Source organism: Chiloscyllium plagiosum, unplaced genomic scaffold (assembly GCF_037043375.1).
Source record: "Chiloscyllium plagiosum isolate Xiang-an unplaced genomic scaffold, Cpla_swu_hap1 HiC_scaffold_21, whole genome shotgun sequence".
NCBI lineage: Eukaryota > Metazoa > Chordata > Chondrichthyes > Orectolobiformes > Hemiscylliidae > Chiloscyllium > Chiloscyllium plagiosum.
Window position 1 is genome coordinate 19,042,233 of NW_028270159.1, and position 13,212 is coordinate 19,055,444.

General features: G+C 39.6%; 1 protein-coding gene across 1 annotated transcript in view; it reads left to right on the forward strand.

Annotated features, from left to right (window-relative positions):
* Nucleotides 1-13,212, forward strand: part of c5 (complement C5) — a 131,241-nt gene that overhangs the window by 31,337 nt on the left and 86,692 nt on the right. The window contains exons 11-14 of the mRNA XM_043720297.2: nucleotides 5,622-5,819; nucleotides 7,361-7,558; nucleotides 8,893-9,102; nucleotides 10,199-10,348. Coding sequence (XP_043576232.2) covers nucleotides 5,622-5,819; nucleotides 7,361-7,558; nucleotides 8,893-9,102; nucleotides 10,199-10,348 — 756 coding nt within the window. The remainder of the gene's footprint in view (nucleotides 1-5,621; nucleotides 5,820-7,360; nucleotides 7,559-8,892; nucleotides 9,103-10,198; nucleotides 10,349-13,212) is intronic.

Consider the following 13,212-nt stretch of genomic DNA (forward strand, 5'->3'; position numbering starts at 1 on the left):
ACAATGACTGCCATCTGCCAAGATTTTCCCCATGCATTTTACCTGCCTAAATCCCTCTGTAGTCTCATTGTGTCACCCTCAGGACTTGTCTTACCATCTGTTCTTGTGTCATCCACAAATCTGGCAATAATACATTCATTTCCCTCCGGTTAATTAATGTATTTTAAAGAATTGTGGTCCCAGCTCTCATCGCTGGTTACCACTTTACTGGTTACCGGTTGTCATCCTGAAAATCTCTCCTTTATTCATATCTCAGTCCTTGATTAGTTATCCAATCCACTAGCAACACTAATATACCACCCCCAATATCATAGGTTCTTACTTTGTTAAGTAGACTTATTGCAGTACCTTATCAAAAACCACTTTGAAATCTAGGTTTATTAATCTGGTGCCCCTTTATCTACCTTGCTTATCACCTCCTCAAAAAATTCTAAAACAATTGGCAAGCATGATTTCCCCTTCATGAAGTAATGCTGACTCTCATTGATTAGATTATATATTTCTAATCTTCTGCTATTGCATCCTTTATAATAGACGGAAGCATTTTTTATGATGACACATATTAAGCAAATTGACCTATAGTTACCTGTTTTCTGTCTCCCTCTCTTTTTGAATAAGGATGTTGAAATAACTCCATAGAGGCCATTATCCTGTCACCAAGTCACCTTTTATTTACACGTGGCATACTCTTGACATTGATCCAACTCCTCAGAGCTTGCTCTCAAAGTGAATATGATGTCTGACACTCCTGTTTTTATCTGTCATTCAGGGCTCATTGATTGGACCAAATAAACAATCCCAATCAAGGAACTCATATTGTATGAGGTCCACCTGACTGACCTTGATACAACCACTATGTCCCTCCCCCTCTGAGTCCTTTAACACCATTAGTTTCCTGACAACATTTTCTCCAGTGATAGTTGTTATATTTATTTCCAGTTCTGCTGGGCCCCTTTATTATTTTGTACGTTTGGAATGTCATTACTATCCTTGACTGGATAGATGGCTTGCACTGTAGAGTGACACCAACAGCATGGGTTCAATTTCCACAATGGCTGAGGTTACCATGAAGAACCCTCCTTCTCAACCGCTCCCCTCACCTGAGACTTTACCTTTTAATGGAAAATATTTATTCAACTCATCTGACATTTTCTAGTTGCCCATTATTATTTCTCCCTCCTCATTCTCTAAAGGGCCTATTTTCTCTTTGGCCTCTCTTTTCCTTATAATATATTTAAAGAACTCTTACTATCCATTTTATATCACTTGCTAGTTTTCCCTCATAATTTGTTTTCTCTCTCTTTGTTTTTATTTGGTCATGTTTTGTTGGCTTTTAGAGCTTTTCCAAGTTTTTGATTTTTGCCATGTTTTGTATGTCTTTTCTTTCAAATTGATTCTATTCTTATCTTCCTTGTTTAACCATGGTGAGTTTCTGTGCTTCTCCAGACTTTTTCTTCCTCATTGGGATATATCTTCTGTGAGTCATGAACAATTTTTTGAAACATGTACCATGATTCCTTTTCTGCTAAACTCCTTTCCCAGTCCACTCCACACAACTCAGCCCTAATTGTTTAGTTTTAATTCAGTTTGGTACAATTGTTTCTGCCTTTAGTTTCTCATTGTCAGGCTGAATACTAAATTCATGTTATGGCCACTGTTCCTGTCAACACCTTACTCTGAGATCATGTATTAAGCCTGCCACAGTACCAGATCTAAAATAGCGGAATCTCTTATATTTTCACATATTCAGATTGTATATTTATTGTATTTTATAGGTACTTATATGCATGAACTTAGATTATTAATGGATGATTTTCAATAACCATAATTCTAGCAACCAAGAGAAGATGAACAAGAGAGAGATAAAATCTCAGACAGTAAGAAAAGAATTTAAAGTGAATGGCATAGACTGGCAATGAGATGAAACGAAATTCTGTAATTTTATTGTGAATTAAGTGTCAAAGTAAAGGTGACATAGTCCCAGATGGCCATTGAGCTTCCCTGTCTTTGGAGAGAGATGACTGGTGGTAAGTTTAACCTGAGGGTTACCACACCTCAGGTGAGGGGTGAAATTGAGAAGATGGGTTCTTTGTGGTAACCTCTGCCATGAAGCCATAGAGTCATATCGCATGGAAACAGATCCTTCGGTCCAACTCATCCACACTGACCAGACATCCAAATCTGACCTAATCCCATCTGCCAGCATTTTGCTCATATCCCTTTAAACCCTTCATGTTCAAATACCCATGCAGATACATTTAAATTTTATAATTGACCCACCTCCACCACTTTGGCAACTCACTCCGTATATGCACCACCCTCTGCATGTAAAAATTGCCCCTCAGGTCCTTTTTAAATCTTTCCCCTGTCACCTTAAACAATATCTTCTAGTTTTGGATTCTTTCACCCTCGAAGAAAGACCTTGGCTATTTACCCTATCCCTGCCCCTCATGATTTTATAAACTTCACACCTCAGCCTCCAACACGCCAGAGAAAAAGCCCAGTCTATTCAGCCTCTGATTATAACTCCCTATATCCTCCAGTCCCAGCAACATTCTTATAAATTGTTTCTTCACCTCTCAGTTTAATAACATCCTTCCTATAGAAGGGTAATCAGAATTGTACCCTAGTACAGAGAAACCTCGATTATGCGAAGGACACAGGCAGTTAGTATTTTGTTCGGTTAATCGAATTCCGGATAATCAAATGTCAGATAACATAGTTTAGTCAAGCATCGGAACCTTGCGATCTTGCTGGATAATCCAATATTTAGGTAATCGAATGCTGGATAATCAAGGTTCCTCTGTATTCCAAAGTGGTCTCACCAAATTCATGTACAGCCATAACATGAGATCTCAACTCCTCTACTCAGTGTTCTAACCAATGAAGGCAAGCCTGCCAAATGCCTTCATTATTACTGTGACTACCTGCGATTTCTCTTTCAAGGAACTATGCACCTGCATCCCTAGGTGTCTTTGTTTGGCAGCTCTCCCCAGAACCATACCATTAACCATATAAGTCCTGTATTGGTTTGCCTTACCAAAGTGCAACATCTCATTTATCTAAATTAAACTCCATCTGCACTTCTTGGCCCATTGGCCCATCTGATCAAGGTCGCATTCTGCTCTGTGATAATTTTCCTCACTGTCTACTACACCGCTATCTTGGTGACATCTGCAAGCTTACTAACTATACCTCCTATATTCACATCCAAACCATTTATAGAGAAACCTCAATTAACCACACAGGCAGGGAGTATTTTGTTCGGATTATCGAATATTCGGATAATCGAATGCCAGATAACACAGTTTAGCCAAGCATCGCGATCTTGTCCAGATAGTCCGAAATTCGGGTAATTGAATGCTGGATAATCGAGGTTCCTCTGTCTGTAAGTGATAAAAAGCAGTGGATCCAACATCAATTCTTGTGGCACACGACTGGTCACAGGCATCCAGTCCGAAAAATAACTTCCACCGCCACCCTTTGTCTCCTACCCTCAAGCCAATTTTGTATCCAATTGGCCAGCTCCCGCTGGATCCCATGTGATCTAACCTTATTAACTAGTCTACCATGTGGAACCTTGTTGAATGCTTTGCTGAAGTCCATATAGACAATGACTACCACTCTGCCTTCATCAATTTTCTTTGCCACCTCTTCAAAAAACTCAATCAAGTTAGTGAGACATGGTTTCCCATGCGCAATGCCGTGCTGATTATCCCTAATCCCTTTTTCCTTGCCAAATGCATGGAAGGCTGACTTGTCTATTGTTCCCTGGCTTTTCCTTACAGCCTCTGTTAAATAATGGCACCACATTAGCCAACCACTAGTCTTCTGGCACATTACCCATAGCTATCGATGATACAAATATCTCAGCAAGAGGCCCAGCAATCTGTTCCCTAGTGTCCCATAAAGTTCTGGGAAACACTTGACCAGTGCCAGGGATTTAGCCACCTGTATGCATTTTAAGACATCTAGCACCTCCCCTCCTGTAATGTGAACTCTTTTCAAGTCATCACTACTTCCCCAAGTTACCCAGCTTTCACGTCCTTCTCCACCATGAATACTGAGATAAAATATTTGTTTAGCATCTCACCCATCTCCTCTGGTTCCACACATAGATGACCAGAGTCTCAATTTCTCTAGTCATCCAGCATTTCCTACACATACCAGTCTTGCTATTCACACCAATAGGAACCTACTGTCTTTGAACTTGCATTATCTCATTCTTAAAGGTCTCCCACTTTCCAAATGTTCATTCACATTTGAATAGCCTCACCCAATCAAATTGTGAAAGTTCTTGTCTAATATTGTCAAAATTGGTCTTACTACAATTTAGAACTTTAACTTTTTGATCAGAGAACATAGAACAGTACAGCACATTACAGATCCTTTGGCCCATGATGTTGTGCTGGCCTTTTATCTTACTCTAAGATCAAACTAAGCTACATACTCTTCATTGTACTATTATCAATTTGTCTATCCAAGTATCACTTAAATGTACTTAATGTATCTGATTCTACTACCACCCTTGGCAGTGCAGTTCTATCCTTTTCCATAACTATTTTAAAACTAATAGAATTGTGATCACTCACTCCAAAGTGCTCCCCCACTGACACCTCAGTCACTTGACCTGCCTTATTTCCCAACAGAAGAGCAAGTATTGCTCCTTTTCTAGTAGGTGCATTTGCATATTAAATAAGCAAGTTTTCTTGGACACACTTAACAAATTCTTCCCCATCCAAGCCCTTAATATAGTGACAGTCACAATCTATGTTTGGAAAGTTAAAAATCCTCTCCCATTTCAACCCTATTTTTCTTACAGATATCTGAGATCTCCTTACATATTTTTTCTCAACTCCCTGCTGACTATTGGGGGCCTATAATACAATCCTCTCAAAGTGATCACCTCTTTCTTATTTTTAAGTTCCACCCATATAACGTCACTGGACGGTCTCCCAGGAATTTGCTGCAGTGTGAAAATTAAACCTGTGCTATTGGTGTCACTTTGCATTGCAAACCAGCCATAGCATTCATTAAAATGTACGTCTGAAGACACAGAAATGAGTCATTTGATAGATTTATGTTTTCATGATCTCGGCGATAAATGTCACATAGTTATAAATCAGAAAAAAAATTCTGGTGGTTAGAATTGTGCACTCTGAGTCATTTAATTTTCGTTCCTATCAATATGTGACATCTAAGGTTAAACTCCAGTTGACATTTGCCAGTAGGAAATATCATCAAGTTACCTTGAAAGTTGGTCATTGTGTGGTGCACTGTGTTGTCACACCAAAAATGTTACTTCATATAGTATTAATGCTCACACATAACATCATAATTATACATAATTTTCAATGTGAATGTCCTGGTCTTACTTTGTAAGTTCCACTAATGTACAGTAGATCAAAGCTGATAATCTGAATTTTATTAATGTTATTAGTTCTATTCTAGAGATGGGCAACAATTACTGCCCTAGTCAGTGATATACATGTTCCAGCCATAGGTATTCTTTTTTAAAATTACATTCAGAAGTATGCAATCACCCTCCATTGCCATCATTCATTTTGGAGATTAATAGTTTGTTGATAAACTCAAATTTTATCTCTTAACTTCTTTAACAGGCCCAAGTAAAGGACATTTTGGGACAGCCAGTAGGCGATATCACGCTTACAATTTTTACAGAAGCTGTTTTTGAAGGTGGCGAGAGGAGAGAACTGACACCAGAAGATTTGAGACAAGAAAAACAGACCAGAAGAGATGATGGAACAGTATTGTTCATCTTCACTGCTCCAATTGATATTCAAGAAGTAGAATTTAAGGTTGGTGACTCTATGTGCAACAGACTGGGATAGATGTATAAATATACCTTGTTAATTTACAATTTTCAATGTTAATTGCATGCAAGTATTTTTACAAACTATGGAGTAGGATGCTACTACATGATTTAAACAATTAGACGGTCACCTACCCAAAGCTGATCGCTCCATTTTTAAGTATGCATTCTCAACTAGGAAGGGCATCATTCTGAGAGTTTTTCCAATGCCTGACTGATGTGAACAATGACAAATCCATTGGAAAAGTACAGTGTAATTGGAAAAATTACATTCTTGAGGTTGAGAAAAATAGTCCAATTTTGCATCTAAGATTTCAATGGTGAGCCGAGAATTTCGGCAGTGAGGGCAAGAGATGCAGTTGCATGTATTAACATCTCAATTTGTGTTCTTGCCTAATTTATATGCAGTTAGCTATTCTCCCAACAGTGGAGAGAAACTAGATGGTGATAATTTTTTGACATGAAACTTAAAGAAATACATGGCAGCCCCAGCTCACTTCTTGTGCTTCTGGATCTCGAACTTAGTCAGTAGTCCCCAGTACCTCAGGGCATGCTCTATGGTAGTGATCACTGCAGACGCCTGCCTATGAATTTTGGCACTGAAAACACAACAGTCTCACAATATAATCATGCATATCTCCAACTCATTTAGAAATACAATTATACCACTTCAATGCTACACATTGGAGTGCACATCATTCAGAGCTTGAGCACATCAGAACATCATACAGGGTCACCATATTTCAATCTTGCCTTGCTTGTTGGAGCTGAATTAAGCAAAACAGTGATCAGAGAAGAGGGCAGACATCTTGCTTTACAGCACCATGCTACATCAATGTCACACTTGCAGTCTGTGTCAGCAGCTTATGCAGCAAACACTTTGCATGGGCTTCAACCAAATAGCCATGTCTGGAAGTCTAAGCAGAGAAGTCCTCAGTCAAATCAAGGAGGATATTGTCAGGTTCCAGGAGGTAGCTCACAGGATCTTGTCTCAAGGAAAGAGAAATCTAGGGTAAGATAGGCCAATCTTTCTTGAAGACCCTTCTCCCTTTCCTGGGGCTTCAAGGGAAGGAAAAAGAACTTGCTTTTGTTGACCTCTTCTATTGCTATTGTTTTTCTGTGCTGACATCTCACCTCAGACCTGAACTAAAATTCTCTCTCAATGATGTCCTTGCGAGTGAGAATACATACTTAAAGTTGGACCTTATCAGCTTTTGACCATCCAATTGTTTAAGTTGGGCAGCAGCATTCTGGTGGCTCAAGAGCAAGTGAGAAATATAAAACATTTTTAACATTGTGCCTGCCCTATTTCCACCAGATGTTTAGATTTATGTTGTCTTCATTATACCTTCTCTGTAATCCAAACTTTTCTATTGATTGTTTTCAAGGCGTAAATTTGGTTCTACTTTACAGGAAGTTCATGCAAGTGAAATTTTGTTATTAGTATTAAATTGATAGTTAACTTTAATTTGGTAAAGACTTTCCTACATCATGTGTACATATAATCTATTGCATCTTTTTCTTTAGATCAAAATAATTGGTCTTGATGATGAGCGTCCAGTCTCCAAGACATACACAGCGAAAGCTTATCAGTCAGTCTCTGAAAGTTACCTGTATATTGCTTGGACAGGAGCTTTCCAAAAATTCCACGTAGGGGATTATCTGAATGTTAATCTAGTCGCAAGTAGTCCATACTTGAATAAAATAAAACATTTCCACTATCAGGTAAAAGTAGTTTATTAGTTTTAATATTAATGTCTAATGGGTATTTCTTTGAAAAGTATGTCTTGGGAAACTTGATGTTGTTTATAGACTTAAAAAGTATTATAAAACATTTATGACTATAGACATCTCATCACACCTCCAATGTTAGTCTTACATTGGATACTGCATATTTGGCCAGGTTAAAAAAGTACCAGATCCATGGCTTCTTCCTTATACTCTTCCTTAAGCTTCTCATGAACAAAGCCAGGGCTGTGATTTCTAGCTTGAATAGTGAGTACGAATTGAATGATTTTGATCTGAAGCACTTTATGGTAAGCAATCCTGCCACTAAGAAACAGTTAAAATCTACGACTTGAATTTGTCTTGGATCAAAAAGGCTTAAAATTTCTTTCCTTAGAAGTAACATAACTCGATTAACAACAGAATAATGCAATCTGAATTATATCCTGTAAAACTCTTATCTTATGAAGCAATGCATAATTTAAGTTATTAACAATGTCAAAAGATTTCTATTCAATATATATTTAAAATTATATTAGCATGCATAGATTCCTTACTCAAGATGTCACATTCCAAAGTACAAATGCAGGACAATATAAATTGCTCAATGATTCCAAGCTAGCTCAGCAAATACTATTTGAATTTTGGATGACAGAAGGCTTTTTTATTAAAACAATTAGATGTTCTGGATTCATAGACCTTACCAGATGGGGAAACCGAGTGATCCTACATATAAAAATGGTGTATCTAGTTTGCATTTTGTCTGTGAAACTGGAATGTGACACCTATCTATATGTAAATTTATGTATCACCCATAACCAGAAGTTTGGTTAAGCAGGTCACCATGCCAGGATCAGATTTCGCAAGCAGCAGAGAAGACCCTTTTTTGGAGGTTGTAATCTGAGACAATGCCTAATATGCCACTTGAATAAGGAGTAGAAGAATGATCTTTGTATGTGTCCTGTGTAAACATTTTGGTTTATAAACATGCAATTAATAGTACAAAATATTAAGTTATAGAGGCACTTATGCTTGGTGTTGACCTATTATCTTCTACAGATTAATATTAGATATTATATAGCAGCTGCTGTGAAAAGTAATTTTATTGTGAGAATATAGTGCAGTCCTAATACTGTGAAGACACATAAATGAAAATGAAAATAATAGTTGCAACATAATTTCATTAAAGTCTGAAATACAGTTGGTACTAAATCTAATACAATTAGAATATATAAATTTGATTGTATCAGAAGTTTTAAGACTCCATTATTGAAGCAAGATTTATGTTTTTAACACATTCTGAGCTATGAATTTCTATTTTTGGCATAAACTAGGTTGTATCAAAAGGCAAAATAGTTTTATTTGAAACCCAAGACCGTCCAGTTGGCAACCAGGTTTTCAACCTGAATATTCCCATTACGAGAGAAATGATACCTTCTGCACGTTTGATTGCATACTATGTGGTAACTGGAGAAAACAATGCTGAGCTTGTTGTTGATTCTCTGTGGTTTGAGGTGGAAGAGAAGTGCTTAAACAATCAACAGGTGGGTTCAAACAAAGTGTCCAATCAAACTACACTTCATTTAAATGATAATCATTGTAACAACCAGCTGAAGGCACTATTCACAAGACTCCATAAAAATGATATATTCTTTGGCTGGAAGTTCCCGTTAAAAGCTACTCTTCTCCTTATGCTTAGATGTTCTTAGCTTGAAGAACTTGCCTTTAAACTTTACTCACTTTCCCTAGTTATGGTTGACATTATGCAGGCCCATGTGGTAACCGAGCTATTCCACTTATAGATTAGATTAGATTACTTACAGTGTGGAAACAGGCCCTTCGGCCCAACAAATCCACACCGACCCACTGAAGCACAACCACCCAGACCCATTCCCCTACATTTACCCCTTCACCTAACACCACGGGCAATTTAGCATGGCCAATTCACCTAACCTGCACATTTTTGGATTGTGGGAGGAAACCGGAGCACCCAGAGGAAACCCATGCAGACACGGGGAGAATGTGCAAACTCCACACGGTCAGTCGCCTAAGGCGATAATTGAACCCAGGTCTCTGGTGCTGTGAGGCAGCAGTGCTAACCACTGTGTCACCATGCCGCCCATGAACTCTCATAACAATCTTAATCCATGCCGACTCTAGCCCCCTTCCTGACCTCTTTCTCCATTATGCTGGTAACTCATTCTCACTCTTGGCATAAGACTATTGTTTAAATATTTCCTGATTTTGTCTAGCAACAGTTAATTAAGAAAGATTTACAAATACATTCCATATCTTCAGTAGTATCTTTTCAAATTATTGTTCTACTGCCATGTTTATTGTATAAGGTGGTTTTTCTCATATTTTCTAAGGTAAAATGTTTTTCTGTCTTGGAGGATTGTTTATTCAGTGGCTGACTAAAAATAGGTTAAATTGGTTACAATCAAGAGTATTCAGGCATTCCTAATTCTTAAACTATACCTGTGAAATGGAGGGGTCTAACTAACTATGTTTCAGTATTTACTGTGTTTGTATTGTGCAGAATGTGAGAGGTATTCTCTGAAACAAAAAATCTCAGTACATCAATTTAACAGGAAGCATCTCCAAGTGAACAATTGAATATGCTGTATTTTATGTTAACAGGTTCTATTGAGTACAGATTCTGTTGTTTACAAACCAGGAAACAAAATGGATTTAAGAATTAGCGCTCAACCAAATTCACTTGTTGCGCTATCTTCCGTTGACACTGCTATGTATTCAATAAGAAAAGGAAGCAAGCTCTCAATTGAAAAAGTTAAGTCACTTTCACATCTTAAAAAATACTATTTCACACCAAATACTTTGTATATGAACTCTAATTTGTTTTGTGGGGATTGTTTTTGTAAGTTTAATTTGTAAATTTTTTATATAATGCCATGTTGAATATTTTGGTTTGCATTACAAGAAATAAGTAACGTAACTTGAATAGATCATTATTATATATTTATGATTTTAAAAACAGAATTAAATTGATAAATTGACCCATAGAATTTAAATTTGACTACACCACTTTCACTATGCTTGCTTGTTAGAATATCTACTTGCATTGAGCAAATGGCATCAACTACTTGTCATTTCCAGTGAAGGGAATTACAAAAGCATGGCCTGATGCATATCAGCTATTGTAAGCAAGTTGCAAGTTGTTCCCACCTCATATTAACCCCAAATTGGATAATTCTGTGATAAAAACAGAAAATGTAAGGATATAAGCAGGTATGGTCAAAACAGTTGTGAGAGTTTGTGGCTTGTAGTGAATATTAATGGTAGCCTCTACCCAGAAGTGGAGATAGAGAGGTCAGGTGAAGGAAAGAATTAATATAGGCCAAGCAAAAATGAGAGACTTGTAGAAATTGGATAACAAAGAATCACTTAAGGTTTCCAGTTCAGGGTGAGAGCAGGAAGTGGCACCAATACAGTCATCAACGTACCAGAAAAAAGAAATGAGAAAAGGGGACGAGTAAAACTTGAACAAGAACTGTTACACATTTTCCACAAACAAAGAATGCATAGCTAGGAATGATATAGCTGCCCATACTGGCACCTCTTATAAGGAGGAAGTGATTGAAGTTGATAGAGAATTTGTTCAATGTGAGAACAGATTCAGCCAATCAGAGGAGTGTGGAGAAGAATGGGGACTGTTGGATCTCCATTTTAGAAAGAAGTAGTGATTTCTCACACTGTCCTGTTGAGGCTTGGATTTGGTTTATTCTAGTCACATGTACCAAAGTACAGTGAAAAATTTTGTTTTGCGAGCAGTACAGGTAGATCATAGCAAACACAAACATACAGATGGAAGGGTGCTTAGGCAGAGCAAGGCATATAGGTTACGGCTGCACAGGAGACGCACAAAGCAAGATCAAGAATATTTGAAGAGGTCCATTCAGTAGTCGCTTCTCGGCCTTTTGGCTAAGATCAAGTGTCAGTTCTTATCAGGACGGGTCAAGTTGTGAGTCATCAGAGCTAGTGGAGATCATCGCTGGATCGTGATTGGACGTTGGAGGATCGTTTGGTTGTGCTGACCTGCTATTGGTGGATCTTCATGCTGGCTTCGGCCTAACGCCAATTCAGGGACCAGCCAACCTCAGAACTATGGCCTCAACAGCTGCCCGCAGCCCTGGCCAGGGGGTTCGAAACACAGTCCGGGTGACTGTGAAGAAGGTAGAGGATTGTACACCGGTTGACCGCATCCTGTTTATCAAGAAAGTACTGCTGGGATGCTGTGGGTTTGCTGCAGCGGACGTGTACTGCTGCAGGGGGCCCATGCAGTCAATTGGGCTCTGCTGACGCCTCAGCTAATCATATGGGCATATGGTCAAAAAATGTACAGACCTGTATAAAAATGATAAATTCTGATCTCTGTATGTACATGTTTACATATGTATGGCATGACCAACTGTACAGACCATCAAATTATTTTATGCATAAAGTATACTTTTGAAATAAAAAAAAAGGACGTGTACTGCCTGCAGGATTTCCCTGGGGCAGGCTACTTTGATGTGACCTTCAGAAGTGTGAAGCAGTGCGAACAGCTCCTGAAGGTCTTCAAGGAGAAGGAAGCTGTTTTCCATCTTGTCGGCAACCCCATTGTGTGTGCTTCCTGCACAGAGGAATCAAGTTGTTACAATCCATATGTACAACCCCTATGTTCCAGCGGCTGATGTCCTGACCTTCCTGGGAAGGTACCTCCAAGTTGAGGGAGAAGCCACCAATGTGGTCGACCTCTTTGGGATCTGGACCAGTAAGCGGCAGGTCAGGGTAACTCTGAGGGTCGATGGCAATGGGAATGTTCTCTACCCACCCCTTGAGCTTCGCAATTGGAGGGAGCAGAGGCTACCTGACATATGCAGGGCAGCCGAAAGTGTGCCGAACCTGCTGGAAGTCGGGACACGTGGCACGGACTGCAAGGTGAACATCTGCAGGAACTGCAAACAGGAGGGTCACCTGACTAAGGACTGTCAGGAAGAAAAGAGCTGCAACCTGTGTGGAGAGGCGGGCCACATGTACAAGACCTGCCCAAGACGGGGGGGGCCCCACTTACGCACAGATGGCTGGAGGTCGCAATGTGAGCCGTGGGCCCCCAAAGACCAGTAAGGTCCACCCAGACATCAGGGAAACGGAGTCTGGTGGCACCCAGAAAGAAGAACAGGCTGGAGTGGAGGAGGTGGCAGCCAGCGGAGAGACACAGCAGCTGATCCTAGCTCTAGCTGGGCAGATGGAAGCAATGGAGGAGGAGGTAATCGAGCAGACAGAGGAGTAGATACCTGTTAAAAACAGGAAGAGAAAATCCTGCCAGGCCCCCAAAGCCTCCCAGCAAAGAGGGAAAAGACAGCTGCACGAGGGAGGGACGACCAGCTCTTCGGATGGGGAAGACGGGCGCAAAGAATGTCATCACTACCAGAAGAAGAGAAAGAGCGCCGTAGATAAAGAGGAGGGCATTTCCTCCCAATCAGGAAACAGCGGACCCCTCGAAGTCCACCCTCCACCCAATGAGAACCAGGGGGTACCCACTGCCCCATAACTACAGACAACTGAGAGCTGCGATCCTCTGACAGTCCCATTGTCAGACACAGAACTGGACGGTGCGGACCCTTGCCTCGGCTCAATGACTCCAGAGTAGG